The sequence below is a fragment of the Lactuca serriola genome, chromosome 9 (assembly GCF_051521515.1).
Source record: "Lactuca serriola cultivar US96UC23 chromosome 9, Lser_US96UC23_V15, whole genome shotgun sequence".
In the NCBI taxonomy this organism is placed as follows: domain Eukaryota; kingdom Viridiplantae; phylum Streptophyta; class Magnoliopsida; order Asterales; family Asteraceae; genus Lactuca; species Lactuca serriola.
The window spans coordinates 55,495,001-55,521,972 of NC_136416.1; the positions used below are offsets into that span (position 1 = coordinate 55,495,001).

Below are 26,972 nucleotides of genomic sequence, written 5' to 3' on the forward strand. Positions count from 1 at the left end.
TTTCTTTTATTACAACAATTAAAAAGAATTAAAAATAAAAGAAAAAAGAAAATACTATCTCTCTCTCTCTCACCCATCATCTTCTTCTTCCTCAAGAACGCTGAAGAATATCTTCCGCCACCACCACTATTCGACCGTCGTCCTCCACCACCGTTGTTTGACCACCGTCCGCCACAACCACAATTTGTCATATCCATCTCCACCTAATTGAAATCAGATGAACACACACACACAAAATCAGATCAGATGAACATACACACACATAAAAATGAAATCTGATGAGCAAACACAGATCAACACAAACATCCATCGATTTTTCAACAGATACAACACAAACACACACACACATACAAATTAAACACATACATAAACTCGAACAAGACAAACGAGAGATTAAACACACACAAACACCACAACAGATCTAAATAGCTAGGGTTTCAAAAAACTAGAAGGACATCAGTCGAGTTCAGCGCCAAACCTTCATCGGTGTAAGATCTGAGAAGGGTTCGTAAAGAGGTTGTAGAGAGAGGCGATTTGAGAGTCGAGATCGTCGGGATTGCTTCAAGCAAAGATGAAGTCGTTTTGGCATCAGAATCTTCCTTCTCTAACTTTCTGTCACCCCCAATAAAAAAACCCTAGACACACACAGGTAGAGTGCCAATCTTTGCAAATTTGGTCTCCGATTTGGCCCTCTCATCCCCGAGCGATTGTTGGAAGAGAACGACAGCAGACCACACGCCTCCGGTGTTGGTTTGAAACAGGAAGAGGAATCGAAAACAAGGTTCATTTGGGGGTCCCGATGAGGTGCCACGAGCAACAACAATAAAGAAGAAGAGGTCGTCAGTGGGTTTTGCTCGACGGAAGAAGAAGAAGAAGAAGAAGAAGAAGAAGAAGAAGCGGGTGCGACGGTTGGTTCGAGAGAGAGGTATGAGAGGCGAGGCTAGAAGGGGATTTACGGGGAGTGTCGATCGATCACAAGGTTGTATAACCTCTGGTGCTCATCTGCTTTGAAGAAGGAGAGAGAGAGAGAGTATCTTCTTTTTTCTTTTCTTTTTAATTCTTTTTAATTATTGTAATAAAAGAAAATTAAAATATTAAATAATCAGGGGCAAAATCGTCTTTATAAAAAAGTTCAAACAAAATCGGACCAAACTCGCAACAAAATGAGAATTTTGGACCTCTGGTGCTAGTCCAAACTTTTTTGGACCAAAGTGGCAATTTTCAGCTAACCACAGGGACCATTCGTGCAGTTTTGTCTATTATAATATTAGTTATTTTTATTATTTTATTATAAGCTATCGTGACTAATATTTTTAATTGTAATTTTCCAGTTGGGCTTCCTAAAAAAAGAAGAGGTTTATCAAAAACATCCAACTATCAAAGCTGATACGGACAAACAAGGGAAAGCTCGTGGATTTGGATTTCGACAGGGAGCTCACGTATTCCTCAGTTGGGAAGCATAGTAATTGGTTTACGCGTGAGAGTGAGAGGTATATGTGGATGAACATCCCTTTGAGCGTATCTGTTTGGGACAATGTTTCCCCCGCTTTAGGAATGCCACAATCGTGCATCTAAAGGTAACTTGGATAATATTTTAAGTTTAGTTGTGATTGATACTTAATTAACTAACTTTTTTGTATTTGTAAAATAAGTTTGATTTGGATAAGGTTAAGTTATTGGATCCCTAGCATGCCTAGCTATTGCAGAGCATTGATGCAACTTTACAAAGAGTTTATAGAGGTCGAAAAAATAAAGCACATACTTATTTTCAAAATGTAGGGGGGAGGGGGGTTCAGATATCCCAAGGGCATTAGCCACCCCCCCCCCCCAAGGGTATGTCATGTGAAAATTGGACGCAAGCAGTTGAACATTTTCAAATGCCCGAATTTTTAAAGCATTTGGCGTCAAACAAAGGAGTATGTACACAACAACAAATTGTAAACAAAGGGGGATCATGCTCGTATAGCAATGCCTGTGTCAAATAAGTTATGATGTATTTAACTGTTTAATTAAATTATAATTAATCAAATTTTTAATGTTAAATAGGACATCACTCGAATCAAAGCATTTCGTAAGGCTAATACTGATAGTCAAGGGGTATTTAGTAGTCTTGCAGTCGAGCAACAATACGTAAGTGGTTAATTTGTATTTTCATATAAGTGTTTATGCCGTCAAGGGGTATTTGCTAATCTAATTTTTATGATGTTTATCATTTTTTTGAAAATACATAATGCTTTACTCCATGAGATCAGTCAACAAACTCAAGCTTTTTCTAAAGCCAGCGGTCTAACACCAAAGGATATACAAAATTGTTTTGAAAGAATATTGAGTGTTCGACAAGGCCATATCAGAGGCATCGGGGCGTAAACCGTCTACGGTTGTGTCGATGTATGATCAGGAACTACCACTGACACAACCACCGCCACAATCATAGGTAACAAGACTATTTAATTTTCGTAAATGTTTCAAATATTAGTAATTATTAGTTACTAGTAGTTTCAAATGTTGGTAATTGTTAGTTTGGTAATAGTTTATATGTTAGTAATCGTTAGTTTTGTTATAGTTTGATATATTGGTATTTTGTAGTTTGGTAATTGTTAGTTTATGAAAATACAATGCTATAATGGAAAAAATAAAAAAAAAAAGTACAATGTTATAATGTGTAGTTTGGTATTTGTTAGTTATAGTACATTGCTATAATATGTTATATGCAATATGTGTAGTTTGGTAATTGTTAGGTTATGAAAGTACAATGTTATAATGATATTGTGTAGTTTGGTAATTGTTAGTTATAGTATGCTATAATGTTTATATGTAATACGTGTTGTTTGTTAAGTGTTATTTATGAAAGTACAATACTATAATGGTATTTTGTAGTTTGGTAATTGTTAGTTATAGTACAATGCTATATTGTGTTATATGCAATATGTGTAATTTGGTAATTGTTAGTTTATGAAAGTACAATACTATAATGGTATTTTGTAGTTTGGTAATTGTTAGTTATAGTATAATGCTATATTTTGCACTTTACTTATATGTGGAATGTATATATTATATATAGAATGTTATAATGTTGGTTAACTTATAAGACTATGTTGTTTTCTTTGTAGTTGGACATGCTTAAAAAAATAAAAGATCTAACATGTAGTGCCACACTTGAAGATTGGTTTCGCGTCGCCACAACGAAATGAAACCGGAGGAAACGAGGAGAGCGATGATGACGAGTAGCTACTTGTAGGATTTTTTTTTTTTTTTTTTTTAATTTTTTGTTTGTGTAAGTATTATAGATTAGTATTTTGAATATTTTGCATTATGTTAAATTGGATGAGTATTTTGAACGGATTTTGGATTAAGATTTTGGAATTGACGGATGTATGATTAGATTAATTAATATCATAACAAATTTTATACTTTTTATACATTTTTTTTTTCAATTTTACTGTGAAATACAAAAAAAAAAAGGAAAATATCAATACATGTCATGTTATTAGCGGTGACAAAACGTTATTAGCGGCGACAATACTTTAGCAGTGACGCCCGCTTATTAGCGGTGACATTTGGAGTATTAACGATAAAACATCAGCAGCGAGCTTTTACCAACGACATGTCGCCGATAAAAATATTAGCAGCGACGCTTGTTACCGGTAATACTCTCATTTCTTGTAGAGTTAGAAATGATGAAGTCCAAAGGTGTTGCTGCAAGGTTTAAGCTCTTTTATTTATAATAACAAATGTAGAAGGTTTCAGCCGCACTAATTTCAAGGTATGTGGTGTACGTAATCCTTGGGTAGGGAGTGTGTGGAAGTAAATTTCATTTTATTCCAGCTAAATAACTTTTGTTTCTTTAACAAGACAACATGAAATATTGTAAATATTTCAAATGGATAAATGAGGACAAAACTACACATATTCGTTTCTTGAAATGCACATAGAGAAGAAGAATATGCAATTTGAAATGAAGGAAACACAAATAAAAATAAGAAACGGGTAGTGTGGACTGGGGATGGTTTTTTTTTTTTTTTTTTAATTGTTATGTTACTTAGGGTTGTCATTTTGACATTCTTGGTTGTAGTTTTTCTTTGTTTGTGAAATTACATGTATTGGCTTTGCCTCAGCTAGTTTATTAATCAAATTGAAGTTGACTTAGTCAAAGTTTGGTTTGGTGATTAATCTTTGACTAATTACTATAATTGTTGTTTTCATATTGGTGATCAATATTTGGTTTGTGAAACTACATATATACTGTCTTTGCCTTACTATGAAACATCAAATTAACATGTATGAAAGTCATAACAAATAGCCAACACTAAGATGAATAACTAATATTGCATTAATTCTCAAGTTTACAACCATAATTTCTTTCAGATAAGAAAAAATCTGTCAGGAAAAAGAAAAAGAAAAAGATAACGAAATTTTTATTAGCTACAAATCAAGTGTTTGGTTGCTTACAAGCAAACAGTTGAAAGCGAGCTCAATTGCAACAAGCTTTTCTTCATTGAGAATCAAAACAGCCCCATTCTTTGTTAAACACACATTCAATGAACGTGTAGATCCATTGGATGTGAATTGTGAAATGCCATGAAGCTATAGATCCACAAGCATTAGATGTTAAATTTAACTTCTACTTCTCCGATTTCTGCTATGGATCTGAGAATAAGATACCTAATCTTCAAGAGGGCAATGTCGCCGGTTGTTGATACACTCGGTCTCTCGCCTTCTCGAGCAATTATTCATTTGTGGTTTGTTCGTCCGGGGAAACAGCAATCACCACCGCCGCTTCTAGGTTAGACTCCGGCAGGAAAATTCTCATGTTCACTACAGAGACCATGGACATAGCAGCAGATACGTAAATAATCAAACAAAGAAATTCACAATGAAGTAACACATTCTTCGAGTATTCCAACCGCAAATGAAGCAATGTATATGATTACCTGGAAGACGGATGGGGCGGATGGCAGGAAGCGAGTAAGGAGGTTGCCGAAGACGAAGGAACATGATGAGATGCCGGAGAGGATTCCGAACGTCGATTCCGGAGAGGCGGAGAGGATTCCGAACGCCAATGCCCGCCGTTCCTCACCTTAAGTTTTTTCAAGTCAAGATGATCGAATGTTTTTGAGTTTGTAATTTTTGCAGTTAAACTATGAAGTCAGATACTACTCTGACGCACCGTTATAAAAAAAAAAAAAAAAAAAAAAAAAAAAAAAAAACTTGTGATGCTTTTTGAGACTATTAGGTATGAGCAATTTGAGGTGATGGTATAACAAGAAGCAACAAGAAGAGGGGGTGGTGTTCATGATGTTATAACACCTTTTAGAACATTGGGTGTGTGCAACATGATATAAGATCAAATTGGTGTCACCTCATCCATAACACAAGGGGGAAATGGTGTTCCAAAAGTTATATCATGTTAAGAGGTAGAGAGAGAAAATAGAGAAAATTATTTGATTGGTTGATGAAGGAAATAGCCAATCATTTTTCTTGTTTCATCTCGTCCTCGTTACCACAAGATTCAACAAGTTGGGGGGGCGGTGTTCCCCCCGTCATGACACCGTTGAGGCATGCCACACCAGCATGTTGCTTCTTGCTTTTGGCCCATACCACATGCTCTTAAGAAGATAGAGACAAAGAGAGATAATTTGGCAACCAATTGATGATCTCGTTTCTTCTTGTCATTGAGACAACAAGAAGCAACAAGAAGGAGGAGTGGTGTTTTTGATGTTACCACGCCGTTATAGGCTGCCACATCAGCCTTAACGGTAGGGGTGAGCAAAAACCGCACCGCAACTAAAATTAACCGCAAAATCCACATAAACCGCAACCGCAATAAAAACCGATGGTGAGGTTTTCTGTTTTTCAAAAACCGCAAATTTGCGGTGCGGTGCGGTTATTAATTTTAAAAAATCACACCGCACCGCATATATTATATACAACTTTTTTTTTTGGAAGAGACCAGAGTCTCGGCAAAACTTACAACTTTTTTTTATTAATTGTTAATATATTAAATATTAAAAATAAGACAGGTTTCATGAATGAAAGATTAATAAAATACTAGAACACTATGGTTTTTTTGTTATGTTTAACTTTGAAAAATGATGAAATTAGACAATTTTAAGAAATTTATTGTTAATTACTATTGATTTGACGTTTTCAATATATTAATTGTTTGTGACTTAAGTTAATTGTCTTATACATTATGATTTTTTTTTATTATTACAAGCAACATGTTTGAACTCTTAAAACAGTTTGAGCTCTAAGTTGTGGTTAAAAACCACAAAAATAACCGCACCAAATCAATGCGGTTAATAACAGCGACACAAGAAAAACAAAACCGCACCGCAAAAATAACCGTCTAATCATACCTCAAAAATAACTGCACCAAACGGTTTTGAAAATGGATTAACCGCATTTGCGGTTAGTGATGAGGTTTTGGCTAATAACCGCACCGCGCTCACAAGTTAACGGCGTTGTGGTGACTCATACCACATGCTCTGAGATTGTATCGTTACCCCCACCCAACTTTTTAGGTTAAATTACCCGGATAGTAATCTATGTCTTTAGTCCTAATAACTTTTTTTTTCTCTTTAATTCAAGCGGTTTTCTATTTCATATTTTTGTTACTCGTTTGGTCTCTGTCTGTTCTAAAAATATTGATTTATTGGGACCAAACGTACAATAAAAATATAAAGTAGAGATAGTCCGAGTTAAAAATAAATATAAAATAGAGACAATCGAAATTAAAAAAAAAATATTATTAGGGATTAACACGTAGACTGTCTTAAACCATAAGGACCATCTATGTAATTTACCCGAACTTTTATACAAAAGATTTTCTCACTTCATTTAGACCCACCACATCGCTGTCTTTCGAAAAGAAATTACAATGTCATTAAGCTAGTTTTTAATGTCACTTTGATTTCTTCTTTCTATATTGCAAGACTTGCAAGTCTTGTAAATAATTTTATATTATTATTTTAATATAACAATTATATTTAAATACTATAACCAGTAAAATATTGTTACGTAAGATAGACTCATAAATTTCTCTTTCCAAATACTAATGACTTATCCTTAGTTGACATTATTTTGCAAGATCTTAACTCTTAAATATGTGCTGGTGTAGATGTTCTTATATAGGGCTGTTAAATCGGATAATCATGTCGTGTTTTTTTGACACAACACGACACGACAAGGTTTTGTATAACACGAACACGACACGGTGTCGTGTTTTTTTCATTAACACAAAAACGAACTAATTAAAACACGACAACACAACACGACACGACAAATATAATATTACATAACTATTAATTTATTTCATTCATACTTAAAAATATATAATACGACAAAAACGACAAACACGAAAAACACATACTTATACAACTCAATCCAATCCAATTATTTGGGTCCATTAACCATTCAACTCGAATCTATTTTTATTTTAAAAATATAATTTTTTGTTATTTTTATTTTACTTAAAACTACTTAAAATATTAAAGTAATATTCTATTTTGAAACAAATAAATTATTTATTTTAAGCACTAACTTAAATAAAAATAGAAGAGTTGGTATGGAATGTGAATTATGCTAATACTATACTCTATTGAGAGAGAGAGAGAGAGAGAGAGAGAGAGAGAGAGAGAGAGAGAGAGAGAGAGAGAGAGAGAGAGAGAGAGAGAGAGAGAGAGAGAGAGAGAGAGAGAGAGAGAGAGAGAGAGAGAGAGAGAGAGAGAGAGAGAGAGAGAGAGAGAGAGAGAGAGAGAGAGAGAGAGAGAGAGAGAGAGACTAATTGTGAATTATGCTAATACTATACTCTATTGAGAGAGAGAGAGAGAGAGAGAGAGAGAGAGAGAGAGAGACTAATATACATTATAGTCCCATTTAAACTTAAGTACTAAACCTCATGAAAAATTACTAAGTCATTGGAATGACTTATTAAAAAAATCCATCACTCAAATAATCGCTATTGAAAAACTTATTTAAAAAATAAATAAAAAAAATCAATAGGCAACCATTTAAGATCCTTGTAGTTTAATTTAATTGGAACTATCAATTGTAAAGCACATGCAAGTGCTACTAAGTTACTCTTAAAGCAATATATAAATTGTTTACTTAGGGTTTATAACTCAAATTAGGTTTAGTTAGGGAGTAACAACATTAGGAAATATGAACCAAATGATCAAATTCATGAAAAAATAAATTCTAAACAAATCATGATTTGTTAGAATGAAAATTTTTCAATTTATTTTATGCAAGAAATGGTAAAGTTGACAATATATGTTTTGATTATATTAGAAAATTGTATAAAAGTACGAAAAATCTCCAAATTGTAGAATAAAGCATAAAACAAGTAATTTAGTGCCTACTTAATTTACTTTCATGTGTAACAAGTACGTTGGAAGGTTGAAATCCTAAACACTCCCTTCCCGAGTTCAACTTAACGAGAGAAAAGAAAGGAAATAGGTGAAAATGAGAAGAAAATAAAAGAAATTGGTGTTTCCGACTTTCATTAAAGGAATGAAGTGGAAGAAATTGGAATGATCACTTTCCCTCCTAACTTTCCTTCCGATTTGGAAGGATTTGGAAAGAAAGAACAAAATGATTAATTTTCCTTCCACTTCTCTCCAACTTGGGAACACAAAAAAAAAAAATTTGTTTTCCTTTCCTTTCTCTTCTTTTTCTCTCCTGACTTTCCTTTTTTTTTTCTTTTGTTAAACTCGGGAACTAGGCGCAAAAGATTGGAACAAAAAGGATTACATGCAAGAACCTTGAAAAATAAGGTTAAATGAGACAAAACATGAAAAATCATGCGAGTCATGTTCTATGTGTTATTTTATCATGTTCTATGTGTTATTTTATGGTATAAATTTGATTGGGACATGTTAAAATATTTATTAGGGGTAAAGTATTGTAAAATGTGAAATTTTTGTATTTAAATTTAAAGAAATAGCAACGTAGGTTGCTATACTTAGAAAAATGAACAAAGTGTATTGCTAAAGTGTGTAATCATTGGATAAACAAATATATAGTCGAAGTAAACTTAAAAATGGATTATATTGTATGAAATACTTTAGAAAATATTATATAGAATGTTAAAAGGGGTAAACAAGTTAACAATGAAAAGAATATTAACAAATGTAAAGAATGTTAGCATATAGAGAATATTAACATGTGTAAAGAGAGTTAACATTGAATAGAATATTAATAGGTATCACGAATGTTAAGATCGAGATAATATTAACAAGTACAAAAAAATTTAAGATCCTTGAGAATATAAGAAATATAAATAGCGTTAATATTATAAAGAATATTAACTAGTGGTGACCACCCTAATATAGAATCATCAAAATTTTTAATTTAAAATTCAAATGTTCAGTTGGGATTATAAATAACACAATTCAAAAAGAATCAGTTCATTTGGATTTGGACTTGAAATGAGGAAGTTATTATAATTTGAAAATGACATGATACTTATATAAAATGATAATTGTATGCAATATTTGGTGTTCATGGCCTTTTAATTTTATATACAAAACCGGTATATAGTAGTCTTGTAAATGAAAGTTATAGTAAACATAACAAAGAATTGATTGTTAAAAGAATCAGATAAATCTGAATTTATATAAGAAAGTTACAAATGTTTGAAGATAGGGAAAGAATTTTCATGAGATGAGAAAAAAAAGGAAAATTTTCAAGTTATAGAAATGTACAAAAAATCACTAAATACCATATTTTGGAGCTTAAAAGGACGGCTTTCTTATTTTCAAATTTAAATTTTAATATAACAATGGAAAGATCTTGACATGAAAAACACAATGTAAAAAGATCAAGTCAATCAAGATGCTTATAAAAAATTATGGACGTTTAAAATTAACCAGGTGTCCATTTTTAATGTTGTCAAAGTTTACCATATCCGATTTCCAAATTTCAATTTAAATTTTAATATATCGATGGGAAGATCTCGACTTAAAGAACACAATGTAAAAAGAATAATCAATCAAAATTAGACATGATAAAAATGACATGACACGAAAACCCGATACAAAATTAGCGGGTTAGGATCAGAGATTTTGATACGTTTGTATTAACGGGTTGACATAACACGACACGATAATTAAACGAGTAGGGTTTGGGTCAAGACTTTCAACTCGAAGATGACTCGAATATGACCCGTTTAATTATATATTAATTATTATAAGTTTCATATTTTTATAAATATATTATATGTTATAGACTTGTAGTGGACCAAACTCAATAATAAGAAGTAATATTTAAATTTTCAAGGTTACTTAATTTTAGTCATCTTCAGCACCTATCCCTTTTGCTCCCTAAATTTAACGTTTTTCATTTTTCTATCTAAACTTATTATAAATTTTGTCATTTCATTTCATAACTCAAGTGTTTCACTTTTTCCTTCTTGCCTCCACAATTCCTACTTTTCAACATTTAAAATATTTCAACCCGCCATTACACAACATATTCACAAGGTCTAAACTTTAACCCGAAACCCAACACGAAAATAAACGGGTCGGGTTAGGGTCAAGTCCTTTCAACCCGTTTAATGTCTTGACACGACACGAACCCGACACGACCCGACACGTTTGCCAGATCTAATAAAAAATAATGAATGTTTAAAATTAACCACATGTCCATAATGTTATCAAAGTCGAGTATATCCAACTTTTGTTGACCAAAAGGTTTAAATGAAATTTTTCAGATTTTATTTTTCATTTTCCCATCTAACCTTTTGGAGAATTAAGTGTGGGTGATCAATGTGAGATTAGTGCATGTAAACACAAACAATAAAAGAATGAATGGGAGATTAAAGAATTTACGTCATCAAGCTTGAGATTTAAAGGTACGAACTCATCGTCTTCCTTTCTATGGTAAAAATATACAAGTTTAGTCATATTTCATGAACACTAATTTTCGTAAAGGTCTTTCATGTATAAATTAAAACTTACAAATAATAGTATGAGTATTTTTAACCATGGAAGAAGTTGAGATTACATAATTAAAACTCAACTTCGTGATTAATACAAGTTGATTAAACATGTTATTCACAAGAAATAACATGTATTATACAATATTTAGATAGGTAAAATACTCATGAACTAGATTGAAAAATATATAGAGATAATGTCATAGCAGCACAATGAAGTTTCGTGTTTGGTCCGATTTGACAATTTATGTGTTTTTTTTTTTTTTCACAATAGGTCATTTAATTGTTACTGTACATGTCAATTAAGCTATTATCGTTAGTTTCTAACCATTCATTCGTTAATCAGTTATTGTAAATTACACGAATGGCCCCTATGGTTAAAAATTTATTCCTAGTTAGTCCTTTACCTACTATGAATTAAATTACATGACTAAAACAACCATATTTCTGAAACTTTGAGGACCAAAGGTTAAAATTTTCATCAGCACAAAGCATGCTATTGGATTCCATAAATACCAAACCAAACTCATCCCATGGAATTTTCAGATCAAAACTTTTGCTTTTAACCAAAATCATCCCAAATAAACCGTTCACATTTCTTTCACTACCAAAAGTTCCACATTTATTTCACACTAACCCGATGAAATCCTAGAAAACCCTACCCACAAATTTCCAGAGATACCAGTCATTTGTGTGAGGTGCCACAGCTTGAGGAACTACGGGAAAGTGAAGGATCATGTAACACCTCAAATTTTAAACCAAAATTTTCATTTTTAATTTACCCAAAAGATTGTTCATAAACCAAACCATCAGAAAATCACAAGTATCAAGTACAAATCATCACTATAAATATCAGAGTATACCAAAAATCCACATAAAACATCCCCAGCAGGCGAATGCGTACAATCATGCCTTCGTCTTCCCGCGATCCTCTCACAAGTACTTGAAACAAATTAAAATCAACATTGTAAGCACAAAGCTTAGCAAGTTCCCAAAAATATCACATGCATCACAACAAAAATATATAACTATGGGTTATCAGCAACCGTAGAGACTACCCAGAGTCTCAATGGGATAACAGCACACCCTGTGGGTTATCAACAACCTTGGAGACTACCCGAAGTCTCAGAGATATACAACATAACAGCAGAAGTCACAAAGAGAACACACATACCACATATATAACAATTAAGGCCCAGCTGTTCATGTATACAATATACTGCATGGGTAGATATAGTGAGAAGACTCACCTCGTAAAGATGACTGATAAATCTCACACTCGGACTGCTAGAACTAGAATCCACCTAATAATTACAACAATTAACCCTGATTAATAATTAGGTTCATCAACCGAATCACAAATCCAAAATCCTCAACTAAGTCCCTAAGAGGCAAAAAGACCATTTCGCCCCTCCAGGCCCAAAACTCACAAAGTTTGACCAAAAGTCAATTGTCAACATGTCTGGTTCGTATGCGGGGCATACTCTCCTTACGTGGGGCGTACTCTGTCGGAAAAGAAAAGTCGGGACCAAGCCTGACGATGCGGGGCATAGCCAAGAGTATGCTCAGTGTACTCTGACTGATCCCAAAACTCACCTTCTAACGTCTTAAACGTTAAGATATGAAACCAAAACATAGATCTGACCTCCTAAGGATGTCTTAATCCATAAAGTCTTTAACTTTAAGCCTTTGCATGGCTAAATAGAGCTCAAACCTCAAAGCCTAACTTTTGCAACACTCAAAGCCACTTCACTCATACATGGACCAAAGAAAACGATCAAGCAAACATTTTTATGAATCAAGACACTCTAAAACATCTAAAAGGACAGCCAATATGCTCTAGAGTACCCTGTACTCACAAAGGTCCAAGATTTGGGACAAAAATCTCATAAATACCCATCTAAAGATATCTAGAGAGAACATCATCAAGGTATGGACTTTATACCTTCAAAAGATGCACAAGGTGAAGTAGAAGTTGCATCCAAATACTAGAATGCACCGCCTTTTTCTTCAAGAGCTTCCTTCTTTACCAAAAATGATCAAGAGTCATCAACAAGCTTTAAAATCACACTCACAAGGCTAGGGTTTGATATTTAGGGTTTAGAGGGAATGGAGGCTGTCTAAGGAATATCCAAGGTAGGTATAAGGTGTTTAAATAGGGTCACAACTCAAAAATTAGGGTTTAACACCTGCACGCATACGCTCGGCGTACCTACTTATACGCTTAGCGTACGCCACCTCCACCCCAGTCCTCGCTAAGGCTTACGCCCGACGTACAAGGCTAGTACGCCCCTTGTAAGCCGGAAATCCTCAATACTTGAATTACTAAAATAAATAGATTGGCACTACAAGATTTGGGATGTTACGGATCAAATTGTCGAAAACCTGCTACCCAATTTCGACTTTGATCATACAGTTGGAAGGAGGTTGAATTCGGTTTCAGGTATACAAACTTTCATATTTATGGTGGTAGACGACATCGATTTCGACGGATCGTTTCCTAGAAAAAAGTCGTAGAGTTAGCTTTTAACACAATCGACTTTCATTCTAGATCTTGGAAAGAAGAGTAATCATGTAATTTACTTAGAATTGAGTTAGTCGTTTCGAAAATCAATCTACTCCCTTCATCTTTATCCCAAAGTCGATTCGATCATGGGTTAGAACTAAGGAAAGAGAAGGAGGGGTTAACAAATTAACCAAAGTTCATCTTGTAAGTGTAGTTAAGAATTAGGGATTAAAGAATCTTGCAGGTGATATGGTGTCGTTAGTTGGACCAAATTTGCTTTAAAGATTAAATATTCTTTCTCGACTATCGATTGCTATTAGTTTTATCAGATCACAAATTTGCTTTAAAATTAAATCGTGTTCTTTCTTTGCATCGATCTTATTCATGTAAGTGATCTCAGTTTTTCTCTTAGAACTCTATTCATTCATGGACATTGATCGATCATATTACGAATGTCTCTAATTTTTTGATGACAATGGAACTCGTTTTCATTTTAAGTTATCAAAATTAAGTGTGATAGCTATTCACTATGTTTTCGAAACTAATTAATTTAAGTTTATTTCACTTGCAATTAGTAAGTTATCAAAATTAAAAGCGAAAGTTTTGATCTGAAAATTCTATAGGATGAGTTTGGTTTTGCGTTTGTGGAATCCAATGGTATGCTTATGTTTCAAAATGGGGACGATGATGTCAATGTTAACCTTTTGTCCCTAAAGTTTCAGAAATATGACAGTTTTGGTTGTGTAATTTAAATTATAGCAGGTAAAGGACCAGTTGTAACAGCCCGGAATTTCAGATATTGATATAATTATGTTTTGGGGGTGATTTAAGAGGGGACTCGGCGAGTTGGAGCCTAGACTCGCCGAGTAGGATCGCAGACTTGGTCGCGGGTTCGCGACTGGACTCGACGAGTCCAGATATGGACTCGGCGAGTCGACGCTGTTCAGCAGAAACCCTAACCGTTCGGTTTTGGATCGTATATAACGCCCTTAGGCCGTCATTGTCCGTCTTTTGGTCGATTGAGAAGAACCCTAATCGTTGTGGACGTCTAGAGCAAGGGAGAAAGCTATTGGAACTTGGAAGAACTTGTTAGGCAAGAAGAAGAAGAATTTGGCCAAAGGAATATCAAGGAGGATCGAGTCCTGAGGTTTGGGGGACACAGAGAGTGCGTTTTCAGGTAACACTCGGACCATTTCTGTTATTTTGATGTGTATACGAATCTAGGGTTTATGAAACCCACTTAGTGATTAGATGGGTTATTATGTTATTACCGAGACGTTTATACCCCAGTAATAAGATGTTTAGAAGCCCAGAAAGTCCCATTATTGTATATCTCGGGACCATTCGTAATTCAGGAAGCAGTTGCTCGTCTGCATGGCATGGACTCGCCGAGTTGTTCTTCAGACTCGGCGAGTAGCTTGAAGATTAACTGGGACTCGTCGAGTCGTTCTTCAGACTCGGCGAGTTGAGTCGGGGTGGCCCCACGATTCTTCCAGGAGGAACTCGTCGAGTAAAAAGGGGATACTCGACGTGTAGAAAGGGAATCTTAAGGAATCGGTGAGTCAAGGGCGAGTGGACTCAGAGTCGTTGAACTCGGCGAGTCTTGGGGTGACTCGGCGAGTTAGGTCGCGGGTTAAGCGAAGTTCTGAGTATGGGGACTCGGCGAGTCATAGGGTTGACTCGGCGAGTAGGGTCAGTCAGGGGTTGACTTTGACCTTGTCCTTGACCAAGGATTTGACCAGTTGTCTTCCAGGGGTATTTTGGTAATCATGGGAGTTTATTGGGTTATTGTTGATGTTCAGTGGAGGAGTTGTGTCAGAGTTCGGAGCAGCGGGATCTTATCTTTTCAGCCGTCAGTTCGAGGTGAGTTATCCTCACTATATCAACAGGGTCTAAGGCACCAAGGCCGGCCCTTTATTGTATTGAGATTCAGTTACGTTTATCATGTTAGTGCTGGTTGTGTCTGCATCCTGGTAGTTAGGATGGTACATGCTAGGTGACCTTGTAAAGGTCAGTTCTCGATATGCTGAGTAATGCTATGCTAGTGATCGAATAGGGCGGTAGCCCGGTTATGGTAATGATATGCTATGTGATCTGTTTACTCGGTTTGTTGATTATGACTGTTATATGACTGTATGTTTTGTGCACATGGTTGTTTGGACTAGAGATGGGTTGAGGCGGGTCCTGCTTCGTGCTGTAGGCCAAGATACCCAGGGCGGACCGGTTGTTCCGAAGGCCCAGCGAGCGGTCCGGATAGGCTGTAGGCCCCACGAGGGCGGACCAGACGTGCCGAGGCTCGGAGAGTGGACCAGGATGACTGAAGGCCCGATGAGGGCGGACCAGTCACACTGTAGACTCGGAGAGTGGACCAGGTGGGTTGAAGGCCCAATGCGGGCGGACCAACCCCACTGTAGACTCGGAGGACATGACTAGACCCGGAGGATGGATCCGACGGACTGAAGGCCTGATAAGGCGGACCAGTCACGATAGACCTGATATGCATGACTGTTCTATGATCTGTTTTGTTATGTATGATTTATATGTTCTGGACCGGAAGGTCATGGCCTGGAAAGGCGTATGCGTGGTTGGTATTTTGGGGGTATCTCACTAAGCTTTCGGGCTTACAGTTGTGGTTTAATGTTTTTCAGGTTCTTCAGGAGACTGTGGCAAGGCGAAGGCGCGATCGTACCGTTCCTCATGATTTTGTAACAACGTGATTCTGGGAATACTTAAATGAATTATATTGAAAACCTTTTTGTGAACATTTTAATGAAAATCGGGTTGCTTTGAAAATTTTAAATTGGTTGTGTTTTTCGGATGTTACAAGTTGGTATCAGAGCCTTGGTTTGAGTGAATTGGAGGAACACTTGTGTGACTCCAGTCTCAAATCGAGGAGAGTTTTCAAAAAGAGAAATTAAAATGGTTTTCAAAACAAGTAAAGGAGGACGCGAAGGTACGATCAGCCGGAGCCAGTAAGTAACCCCAAAATATCATACATGGCAATTGTTTTATTGAGCTTTGATAGAACAGCATGCTAGAGTTAGGCTAGGGATCTTCAGGATTTATTGATGAGTTGCCTGATTCATGATGCCTGCTAGCCTAGGGTTCCTTGCGAGAGATTTCTAGTGTTCCTCTAGTGGTGAGGATAGAGCGTTGTTATATGTGTCGCTAGGGTGTTGTGGGAGTACTTCATACAAATATGGGTTGGTGCGGAAGGTAGTATGGGCCCGTACTACTGAAAGCACGGACTCATACGCGTATCAGGGAAATCATGACCTCTAGGGTTGGGATGAGAGCTGGTTCCCGATTAGTGGAATATGTCTGAGATTGGTGTTTTATTTTCAGTATGGAGATTCCAGGGCACGCTGGGGGTGGATTCGGGTCAGGATCAGGAGCAGGAGAGGGAGCTCCAAGTGGGTCTGCACAGCCAGAGGTTGTCAGTCAGATGAGTACGCACGAGTTGGATGCGAGGATTCGCGAGATTCTGCATGATGAGGTTGCCGCATTGACTCGGGCTGAGCTGCCAGAGTTGTTTGGGTCGATCAAGACCGCCATGGTGGAGTATTTTGATGAGCGTTATGCGGCTCTCACGGAGACGGCTGCCGCGGCGGCTACCGCAGCAGTAGCGGCGGCAGGAGGAGGAGCCAGTAGAGGTTTTCAGTATCGGGACTTCGATAATACGAAGCCTCCCACTTTTGATGGAGTTCAGGATCCGATCGTTGCTATGAGGTGGTTATCAGATGTGGAAGGATGTTTCTTCACTTGTTCATGCCCTGCTGATCAGAGGGTGAGGTGTGCTTTGAACCAGTTGAGGCTCGGAGCAAAGGATTGGTGGAGATTGACCACGGGATCGTATTCGGATGCGCAGAGGGCTGCGATTTCATGGGATCGGTTCAGGGAGATGTTCAGTACTCGCTATGTTCCACAGGTCGAGAGGGAGAGGTTGGCTCAGGAGTTCTTGGAGCTAAAGCAGGATTCGGAATCGGTGACGGAAATCACCAGGATGTTTACTGAGAGGGCGATGTTTTGTCCTGAGTTCGCTTCGGAGCAGGCTCAGATGTCCCGATATCTGAGTATGCTAAAGAGGGATATCAGACAGTTTGTGTCTGCGCAGAGGTGCGAGACCTTGCTGGAGTTGCAGGAGGCCGCCAGGCGGCGTGAGTTAGAGATTGAGTTACAGATGCGTGAGCTGAGGCAAGCTCCGGTTCAGTCGCATCCGGCGACGAAACGGTCTAAGACCGTTGATTTCAGGATGGGAGATCAGGGTGGCCACGTCTGTGGTAAGTGTGGAAGGGGTCATGCCGGGGTTTGTCGGTCCGGTGGAGCATGCCGCAAGTGCGGGAAGGAGGGACACTATGCGAGGGATTGTCGGCAGTCGGTGCCGGTTCGGGATTTGAGGATATGCTATCATTGTCATCAGGTTGGACATTTGAAGGTCAACTGTCCACAGATTGCTGCAGGATCGGTGCAGGCTCCAGCACCGGCTACGTTGAGGATCACAGGTGGAGGTCAGGGTGGAGCGGAGCCCCCAAGGGCTTAGGGTCGTGTCTTTCAGCTTGCTGTTGCGGGTATGTTTCTTTCTGATGTTTTGATTATTTATGCTTGTTGTGGAGTATTGTTATCTGCTAGTTTCGTTGATTGGCTATGGAAATTGCGTTTCGGGTTTCTTGTGGTATTCGTTGTTCCTTGAGGGATTGGCGAGTTGTGATCGGAATTTTGGTTTTAGTATCTTGTGTCCCTTGAGGGATCGTTATGGTTTTGGGATTGTACTTCGAGCCATCATTGATTATCTTTGAGAAGATTGGTGGCGGATGCGGTGTTAGTTTGGAGGCTAGTTGGATTCTGCAATCTGAGGAATGGAAAGATGAAGATTGAGTCGCTTTCGAGCGGGTTGTACGGCGTAGGAGCATGATTTGTATGAAAGTTGTCGGTACTGGTGAAACACACTTGGAGTGCATGTGCTGATTCCTACGAGGTGCTTTGGGAGATCGGTGATGGCGACCGGTGATTTTCTGTCAGCGTCTTAAGTGGGGGAGAATTGGAAATTCCCTGGATGGTCGTTGGGCATGGGAGGTTGTTTAGCCGCTTGGGAATTCAGCGGTATTTCTATCAGATGAGAGCAGGCTCGGATGGGTGAGCAGTAGGCGTGCGGGGCGAAATACAGACCTAGAGCAGTTGATTGAGGAAGGCATGGGTGCAGGCCGGGATCGAGTACGTATGATGGAGGTAGAGTTCGGAACCCCTAGAGGGCTAGAAAGGTATGCACGGGAGGATTTCCCGAAGAGATAATTGGAATGATGAGTGATTGTGGAGCGGTCCGGATAGACTGAAGGCCGGTAGGCGTACCAGTCAGGCCGAAGGCTCGGAGGACGGTCCAGTCAGATTGGCTGAAGGTTCTGAGAGTGGTCCAGATTGGCTGAAGGCCCGGGGAGGCGGTCCAGTCATGCTGAAGACTCTGCGGGTAATATTGAATCGGTTAGAGGCTATGGGTTGCGTATGTCGCGATGGGATTACATTGGGAGGTCTGGCCCCGGCTAGCGATCTTGAGCAGTGAAGGTAGTGCATGGGCTTGAGAGTCCTTGTGCTAAGAGCCAGAGTAGCGGTAATGCATGGATATTGGGTACACCCTAAAGTGGTAATGTGGCGTAGAATGAGCACCATGGTGCCTGTCATGGTGGCTGGGCAGACAAGTGGGGTTTCACGGAGGTGAAAGCGGCAGTGCAGAGTTGCGATCGCAGTGGTCCGTCGATGATCTTTGAGTAGTGTGTTGCAGCGGCGGAATATGAGTTTATTCGACTCGATATGTTGCGTTGGGCGCAGAGGGAATATCGCGACGTGGAGTCAGGGAGAGGAGTTAGGAAGGGATGCAGAGCAAGAGTTTTGGACTCTCAGTGAGATCATGATCAGGGTTCTGGGTATGTATCAGTGGTTTATCCTGGAAGGATGTTGAGGATATCGTCTATATATCAGGTTATCCGCACCTGAGGGTGCTAGAGCTAGATCGGCATGTAGGTGTGATTGCGATAGGAGAACTCGGGGGAGTTGCTCCGAAATGGAAGAATGCGTCTTTCGGTCGTTATGGTAAGGGTAGGGTGGAATTTGGATCGGGAATCCGAGGGTGCGTGGCTTTATAGCCATGTGAGTCAAGTGGAAGATGAGAATAGGAGCAGTAAGGCATCATGGGTAATTCTCGGTTGTTGAGTGTGGTTATCGGAGGGTACAGTGGGTGCCGGTTTGAGTAGGTGGTGGGAACACCGTATGGGATGAGAAAGTGAGCTTCTGGTTCTATGGTTGTACTTTGAGGGGCTTGGTTCGGTCAAGGTCAAGTGGCGCAGAGTGGGAAGTAGATTGAAGATGAGATGCTGAAGGCTTCGAGGGCGAAGCCTAATTTAAGTGGGGGAGAGTTGTAACAGCCCGGAATTTCAGATATTGATATAATTATGTTTTGGGGGTGATTTAAGAGGGGACTCGGCGAGTTGGAGCCTAGACTCGCCGAGTAGGATCGCAGACTTGGTCGCGGGTTCGCGACTGGACTCGACGAGTCCAGATATGGACTCGGCGAGTCGACGCTGTTCAGCAGAAACCCTAACCGTTCGGTTTTGGATCGTATATAACGCCCTTAGGCCGTCATTGTCCGTCTTTTGGTCGATTGAGAAGAACCCTAATCGTTGTGGACGTCTAGAGCAAGGGAGAAAGCTATTGGAACTTGGAAGAACTTGTTAGGCAAGAAGAAGAAGAATTTGGCCAAAGGAATATCAAGGAGGATCGAGTCCTGAGGTTTGGGGGACACAGAGAGTGCGTTTTCAGGTAACACTCGGACCATTTCTGTTATTTTGATGTGTATACGAATCTAGGGTTTATGAAACCCACTTAGTGATTAGATGGGTTATTATGTTATTACCGAGACGTTTATACCCCAGTAATAAGATGTTTAGAAGCCCAGAAAGTCCCATTATTGTATATCTCGGGACCATTCGTAATTCAGGAAGCAGTTGCTCGTCTGCATGGCATGGACTCGCCGAGTTGTTCTTCAGACTCGGCGAGTAGCTTGAAGATTAACTGGGACTCGTCGAGTCGTTCTTCAGACTCGGCGAGTTGAGTCGGGGTGGCCCCACGATTCTTCCAGGAGGAACTCGTCGAGTAAAAAGGGGATACTCGACGTGTAGAAAGGGAATCTTAAGGAATCGGTGAGTCAAGGGCGAGTGGACTCAGAGTCGTTGAACTCGGCGAGTCTTGGGGTGACTCGGCGAGTTAGGTCGCGGGTTAAGCGAAGTTCTGAGTATGGGGACTCGGCGAGTCATAGGGTTGACTCGGCGAGTAGGGTCAGTCAGGGGTTGACTTTGACCTTGTCCTTGACCAAGGATTTGACCAGTTGTCTTCCAGGGGTATTTTGGTAATCATGGGAGTTTATTGGGTTATTGTTGATGTTCAGTGGAGGAGTTGTGTCAGAGTTCGGAGCAGCGGGATCTTATCTTTTCAGCCGTCAGTTCGAGGTGAGTTATCCTCACTATATCAACAGGGTCTAAGGCACCAAGGCCGGCCCTTTATTGTATTGAGATTCAGTTACGTTTATCATGTTAGTGCTGGTTGTGTCTGCATCCTGGTAGTTAGGATGGTACATGCTAGGTGACCTTGTAAAGGTCAGTTCTCGATATGCTGAGTAATGCTATGCTAGTGATCGAATAGGGCGGTAGCCCGGTTATGGTAATGATATGCTATGTGATCTGTTTACTCGGTTTGTTGATTATGACTGTTATATGACTGTATGTTTTGTGCACATGGTTGTTTGGACTAGAGATGGGTTGAGGCGGGTCCTGCTTCGTGCTGTAGGCCAAGATACCCAGGGCGGACCGGTTGTTCCGAAGGCCCAGCGAGCGGTCCGGATAGGCTGTAGGCCCCACGAGGGCGGACCAGACGTGCCGAGGCTCGGAGAGTGGACCAGGATGACTGAAGGCCCGATGAGGGCGGACCAGTCACACTGTAGACTCGGAGAGTGGACCAGGTGGGTTGAAGGCCCAATGCGGGCGGACCAACCCCACTGTAGACTCGGAGGACATGACTAGACCCGGAGGATGGATCCGACGGACTGAAGGCCTGATAAGGCGGACCAGTCACGATAGACCTGATATGCATGACTGTTCTATGATCTGTTTTGTTATGTATGATTTATATGTTCTGGACCGGAAGGTCATGGCCTGGAAAGGCGTATGCGTGGTTGGTATTTTGGGGGTATCTCACTAAGCTTTCGGGCTTACAGTTGTGGTTTAATGTTTTTCAGGTTCTTCAGGAGACTGTGGCAAGGCGAAGGCGCGATCGTACCGTTCCTCATGATTTTGTAACAACGTGATTCTGGGAATACTTAAATGAATTATATTGAAAACCTTTTTGTGAACATTTTAATGAAAATCGGGTTGCTTTGAAAATTTTAAATTGGTTGTGTTTTTCGGATGTTACAAGCTACGAATAAATTTTGTAATCGTAAGGGCTATTTATGTAATTTAGAATAATTGGTTAACAGAGGAACAGTTAAAAACTAACAATAATATCTTAATTGACATGTACAGTAAAAATTAGATGGTCTATTGTGTAAAACAAACATAAATGGTTAAATCGGATCAAACTTAAATCTTCATTGTGCTAAAGTGACATTATCTCAAATAAATAAGCTAGATAATGGTATCTCTTGATGTTTTCATAGTTTGTTAAAAATAATATTGGTACAAGTTGCTTACACCATTAATGAGTCATGGAGTCACTAGATAAGTTGATATTATGGAATATTTCCTTATCCAAAGATAGTCATTTTTAAGTTATTTGCTAAAAGAAATATTGTTTAAAACTTGAATGGTTAGAAGCTCAAAATTAAGGCCAATTATTATTCTAAAATATTGGCATCCTCAAATTATATAATTAGATTTTTTTATCAACACTAATATATAAAATCAAAGAAGAAAACCAAAAAAAATCAAAATGAATGGTGGACAATGGTGGATGAGCTTCAAACTAAACGAGTGGTTACCATCATTCCTTGCTTGATTTCAACACCTCATTCCACCTCTTTTTCAACCCATCTTCTCTTCTTCCTTTCCCACCGCCTCCCACCTCCACCACAGTCATTACATACAACGACCTTCCGTTTCTCCGTCCAACAATGGCAGCCTTCACAAACCTTATGATCAATCCCCCTCAAAATCTGTACTTCACAACCAAACTCAATACTTTCTCTTGGGGTTACAACCCTAAACTCCAATCGTTCTTCCCCACCAAACCCAAAATTTCCCTACAACCAATATCCATGATAAAAGCCGCTGCTACCACATCCAACGTAGAAAAAGACAGCGCCGGTGGTGGAGCTGCCAAAACCAAGGAAGAAGACAAAGTACAGCACATCCACACAGTGGAGGAGTTCGAGACGGCGTTACGTGACGCCAAACAGAAGCTAGTCGTGGTTGAATATGCAGCAAGTCACAGCAAGGAGAGCAGCAAGATGTATCCGTTCATGGTGAATTTAAGCAAGACATGCAGCGACGTGGTATTTCTGCTGGTGATGGGTGATGAATCCGATGAGACGAGAGAGCTTTGCCGGAGAGAGAAGATAGAAAAGGTGCCTCATTTTAGCTTCTACAAGAACATGGAGAAGATCCATGAAGAAGAAGGGATTGGGCCTGATATGTTGATGGGTGATGTTTTGTACTATGGTGACAGTCACTCAGGCGTGGTAAGATTTTCGATCATCCTCTTTAAAGCATAACTTTTTTTCCTTTTAGAATTTTATAAACTGCTTTGATTCTATGTACTCAAAGGAAACTTGATACTAATTAACTTGACATATAAATAGATGAAAATATATAAATACTAATAAAACGTTTAAAGTCTTCATTAACAAAGACTCAGTAAAATAAGTTCTGACCAAAACTTCAAAATTATCGATATGATAGCGAGGTTAACAGGAATCAAAATTAAAATTATAGTGTTCCAGTCTTAATTTGTCATTAAATTTCCAGGCCTAAGATAGTATATCACTCTTGAACTCTTAACTAAAACATAAAAAGTTAATTTAGAATAAGATAACAAAAGGAAAAGGTAGATAACATAGAGAATATTTAATAATTAATACTTAAGATTAAAGAGTCATATGGTATCAATATCCAATATCACAAATAATATGTAACCATTTTTATGAGATTTTCAAGTAACCGAAGGGATTCAGATGTGGATTTTTTTAACATCGTATGGTGATATTTTTGTAATGTGAAGGTCTCGTGTCATGACCCTGTACAAAGGATTTAGGAGCTCTTGGTTAGCTAGCCCTTAAATTTTTTAATTAAGAGATAGGTTCTTAATTTTTCAAATTCATTTGATATATCTTAATTTTTGTCTATTAATTGTTCAACGGTTTTTTAATTACCTTAGTTTTTCCATAGAAACTTTTTTAACTCACCCTTATTAGTTTGAAACTATAAAAGATCATTTTTATTATTTTTCTAAATTTATTATTTTTAGTTATTAATTATTTCTACATATTTCTAAATGTGAACTTTTTATGGATGTATATATATGTGGCATATAATAATTATTTTACACATTTGCATGAAGTTGTTAAGAATTAAATAAACGTATATTCATATGTTTTAATTGTGTGTATTGTACTTAGGTACAACTCCATAACAGAGAAGATGTTGAGAAGCTAATAGCCGATCACAAGACAGATCAAAAGCTAATTGTCCTTGACGTTGGCCTAAAACATTGTGGCCCTTGCGTGAAGGTATACCCTACGGTGTTAAAGTTATCAAAACAAATGGATAATGCAGTTTTTGCAAGAATGAATGGAGATGAGAACGATAGTTGTATGCAGTTCTTGAAAGATATGGAGGTTGTTGAGGTCCCAACCTTTTTGTTTATTAGAGATGGAGAGATATGTGGGAGGTATGTTGGGTCAGGGAGAGGGGAGCTTATCGGAGAAATTCTTAGATACCAAGGAGTTCGGGTCACGTACTAATTACCCCCTCCTTATGGTGAAGATCGTTAATTTAAACAGATTTTAGATGATTGTATGCTATAATATATTTAATTACATAATATTTATGAACCCTATAAGTAAAAATATAAAGATATTGTGTTTGAAAGAAGACAAAGCTCAAGACGTGTTAAAATAAAGACTCTCGACCTGAACGTAAAAAAAGGACCTCATTCACCATTAAAGGTTCATCAGGATTAATGTAGAAAAAAAATGATATATATCGTGTTTTGTTTATTTTATAGTTGAATGTTTTGCATTGGACCTCATTCACCATGAAAGGTTCATCAGGATTAATGTAGAAAAAAAATGATATATATCGTGTTTTGTTTATTTTATAGTTGAATGTTTTGCATTGGAAGTCAAACTTAACAAATGAACGAAGAATGATTTTCACAATGTTGATGATATATGGTTTTCTAAGGCCATCCATAATGGTCTTCACAACCACCACCGTCTTCCACCACCACAACTCTTCCCCTTGCAATCGGGATAGTGTGCACGGGAGGAAATCGTGGTCAAAGCGAGAAAGAATACAAGAAGGAGAAAGAATGCAGAGAGAAAGAGTTTGTGGTCAAATGTGGTGGTGACCACAATCCTCCACGACAACAAGCAACCACGGAGGGTGGGGATAATGTGTACGGCCGTTGTTCGTGGCCACGTCGACCTCGACGAGCCTCGTGCGTGCTCATTATACCTGAAGACCTAAAGTCAAAAACATTTTTTAAATTGCGTTTAAATAACAAAAATGTAACACCCGAAATCTGAAAGGTCAAGAAAGGAAAGGAGAAAACCTAAGTTAAAGAGGGTTGACTCGGCGAGTCTAGGAAGGAACTCGGCGAGTCGGAGCAGGATCCGGGTGTAAAGTAAGTGACCGACTCGGCGAGTCGGCAAGTGGACTCGGCGAGTCTAGTCTGGGTTGGGAAACCCTAATTTTGGGACTTGGTACCCTATTTAAGCATCTTATTCTCTTCCCTAGGGCTCATTTGCGGCCCCTATAGTCCAGAACTAGAAACCCTAAGCCTCCATTGTTGCTCATTCAAGCTTTCTTGCCATTTTGGGTGATTTGAAGGAAGAAGGAAGAAGACACCCATTGGGGATTCAAGGATTGGCAGTAGATCCAGAGTTTGTGACGTCTTCCAGAACATTTGAAGGTAATGAGTCGCTACCTTCCCTCTTTTGCATATAGATCAACCTTTATCATGAGATTTGGGGCTTTTAGGACAAGTTTATGAACCATTTCGAGTTAGAAGCCCAGATCTGAAGTTGCTACTTCAGATCTATGTGTATATTGGCCTAGTGAATGATAAAGCATCAGTCTATGGGTTGATTGTTAAGCCCCTTTGTCTCAAACCCTAGTTTATAGTGTTTTGAGCCTAGATCTCCTTAGCTACACGTAAAGTTTGCCACTTTATGTAAGGAATAGGGTTTAGAAGAGTGGATCTATAGTTTGGAGTCCATGCATGACTCAAAAGCCTCTGAATATATGAAGGACTGAATAGACTCGACGAGTCCTTCGAGTGGACTCGGAGAGTAGTATGAAGATGGAGATGAACTCGACGAGTTGGACGAACAACTCGGCGAGTCTGTTGAAGATTGCCTCGGACTCGGCGAGTTTGTTCTTGGACTTGGCGAGTCAAGTCGCGAAACCCCAACCCCTTCGAGTTAAGACTCGGATCAATGAGTTGAGTGGGGACTCAGTGAGTTGGTCAGGTCAGGACTCGGAAATCGGTAGACTCAGCGAGTCAAGGGCTGACTCGGCGAGTCGAGTCGCGAATGAAGGGGTTTCTGAGCTTATGAAATCGGCGAGTCAGTAGGCTGACTCGACGAGTAGGGTCAACCCGGAAGGTTGACTGTGACCAGGACTTTGACTTTGACCATAGTTGACTTTTAGAGGACTGTCAGACTAAGTGTCATATTGATATTGGTAGCTCGGAGAGCTGGAGGAGCAGCAGATCAAAGGATTGTCGGTTAGCAGCCAGAGGATTATCGGTAGAACTCAGCAGTTCAGGTGAGTTTCCTTCCAGTAGGAACGGGTCTACGGCCACAATGCCGGCCCGATTAGCTAGCAATAGTTTTCGGACTTCGGTCCGATGCAGTAGTTAGTATGTTTGATGCCTTCGTGGCTCAGACAGGATTTATGTGTTATGTGTTCCGGGCTACGGCCCGATGCAGTATGCAGTATATGTGTGTTCATGCTAGTTGATACGTTTATGTTATGCTTTGTTCAGTGAGTCCGGACTTCGGTTCGATGCAGGGGACAAAGTCCCAGTCAGTTTTCCAGACTTCGGTCCGATGCAGGGGGCAAGACCCCAGTTAGTCCGGACTTAGGTCCGATGCAGGGGATAAGGTCCCAGTCAGTTAGTCCGGACTTCGGTCCGATGCAGGGGACAAGGTCCCAGTCAGTTTTCGGACTTCGGTCCGATGCAGGGGGCAAGGCCCCAGTTAGTCCGGACCTTGGTCCGATGCAGTGGGCAAGGCCCAGTATGTGCTTTATATGTTATTGTATG

At 39.1% G+C, this 26,972-nt stretch overlaps 1 protein-coding gene and 1 long non-coding RNA gene across 2 annotated transcripts; one reads left to right on the forward strand and one right to left on the reverse strand.

The window, feature by feature from the left end:
* Positions 1–4,312: 4,312 nt before the first annotated feature.
* Positions 4,313–5,097, reverse strand: LOC145074828 (uncharacterized). The gene is made up of 2 exons (XR_013692131.1): positions 4,932–5,097; positions 4,313–4,815 (listed from the first exon to the last, which is right to left on the reverse strand). It is a non-coding gene; the product is annotated as an uncharacterized LOC145074828 (long non-coding RNA).
* A 17,389-nt stretch (positions 5,098–22,486) lies between these two features.
* CDSP32 (chloroplastic drought-induced stress protein of 32 kD) lies at positions 22,487–24,555 on the forward strand. Its single transcript, XM_079018629.1, has 2 exons — positions 22,487–23,163; positions 24,100–24,555. Exons 1-2 carry the CDS (start codon positions 22,597–22,599, stop codon positions 24,442–24,444), a joined length of 912 nt encoding a protein of 303 aa, XP_078874755.1. The 5' UTR covers positions 22,487–22,596; the 3' UTR covers positions 24,445–24,555.
* Positions 24,556–26,972: the final 2,417 nt, after the last annotated feature.

Coding starts and splice junctions, on each gene's coding strand:
- CDSP32 (XM_079018629.1), top strand. CDS start 22,597: ATGGCAGCCTTCACAAACCTTATGATCAATCCCCCTCAAAATCTGTAC. Junction 23,164..24,099: donor GTGACAGTCACTCAGGCGTG/GTAAGATTTTCG, acceptor TATTGTACTTAG/GTACAACTCCATAACAGAGA.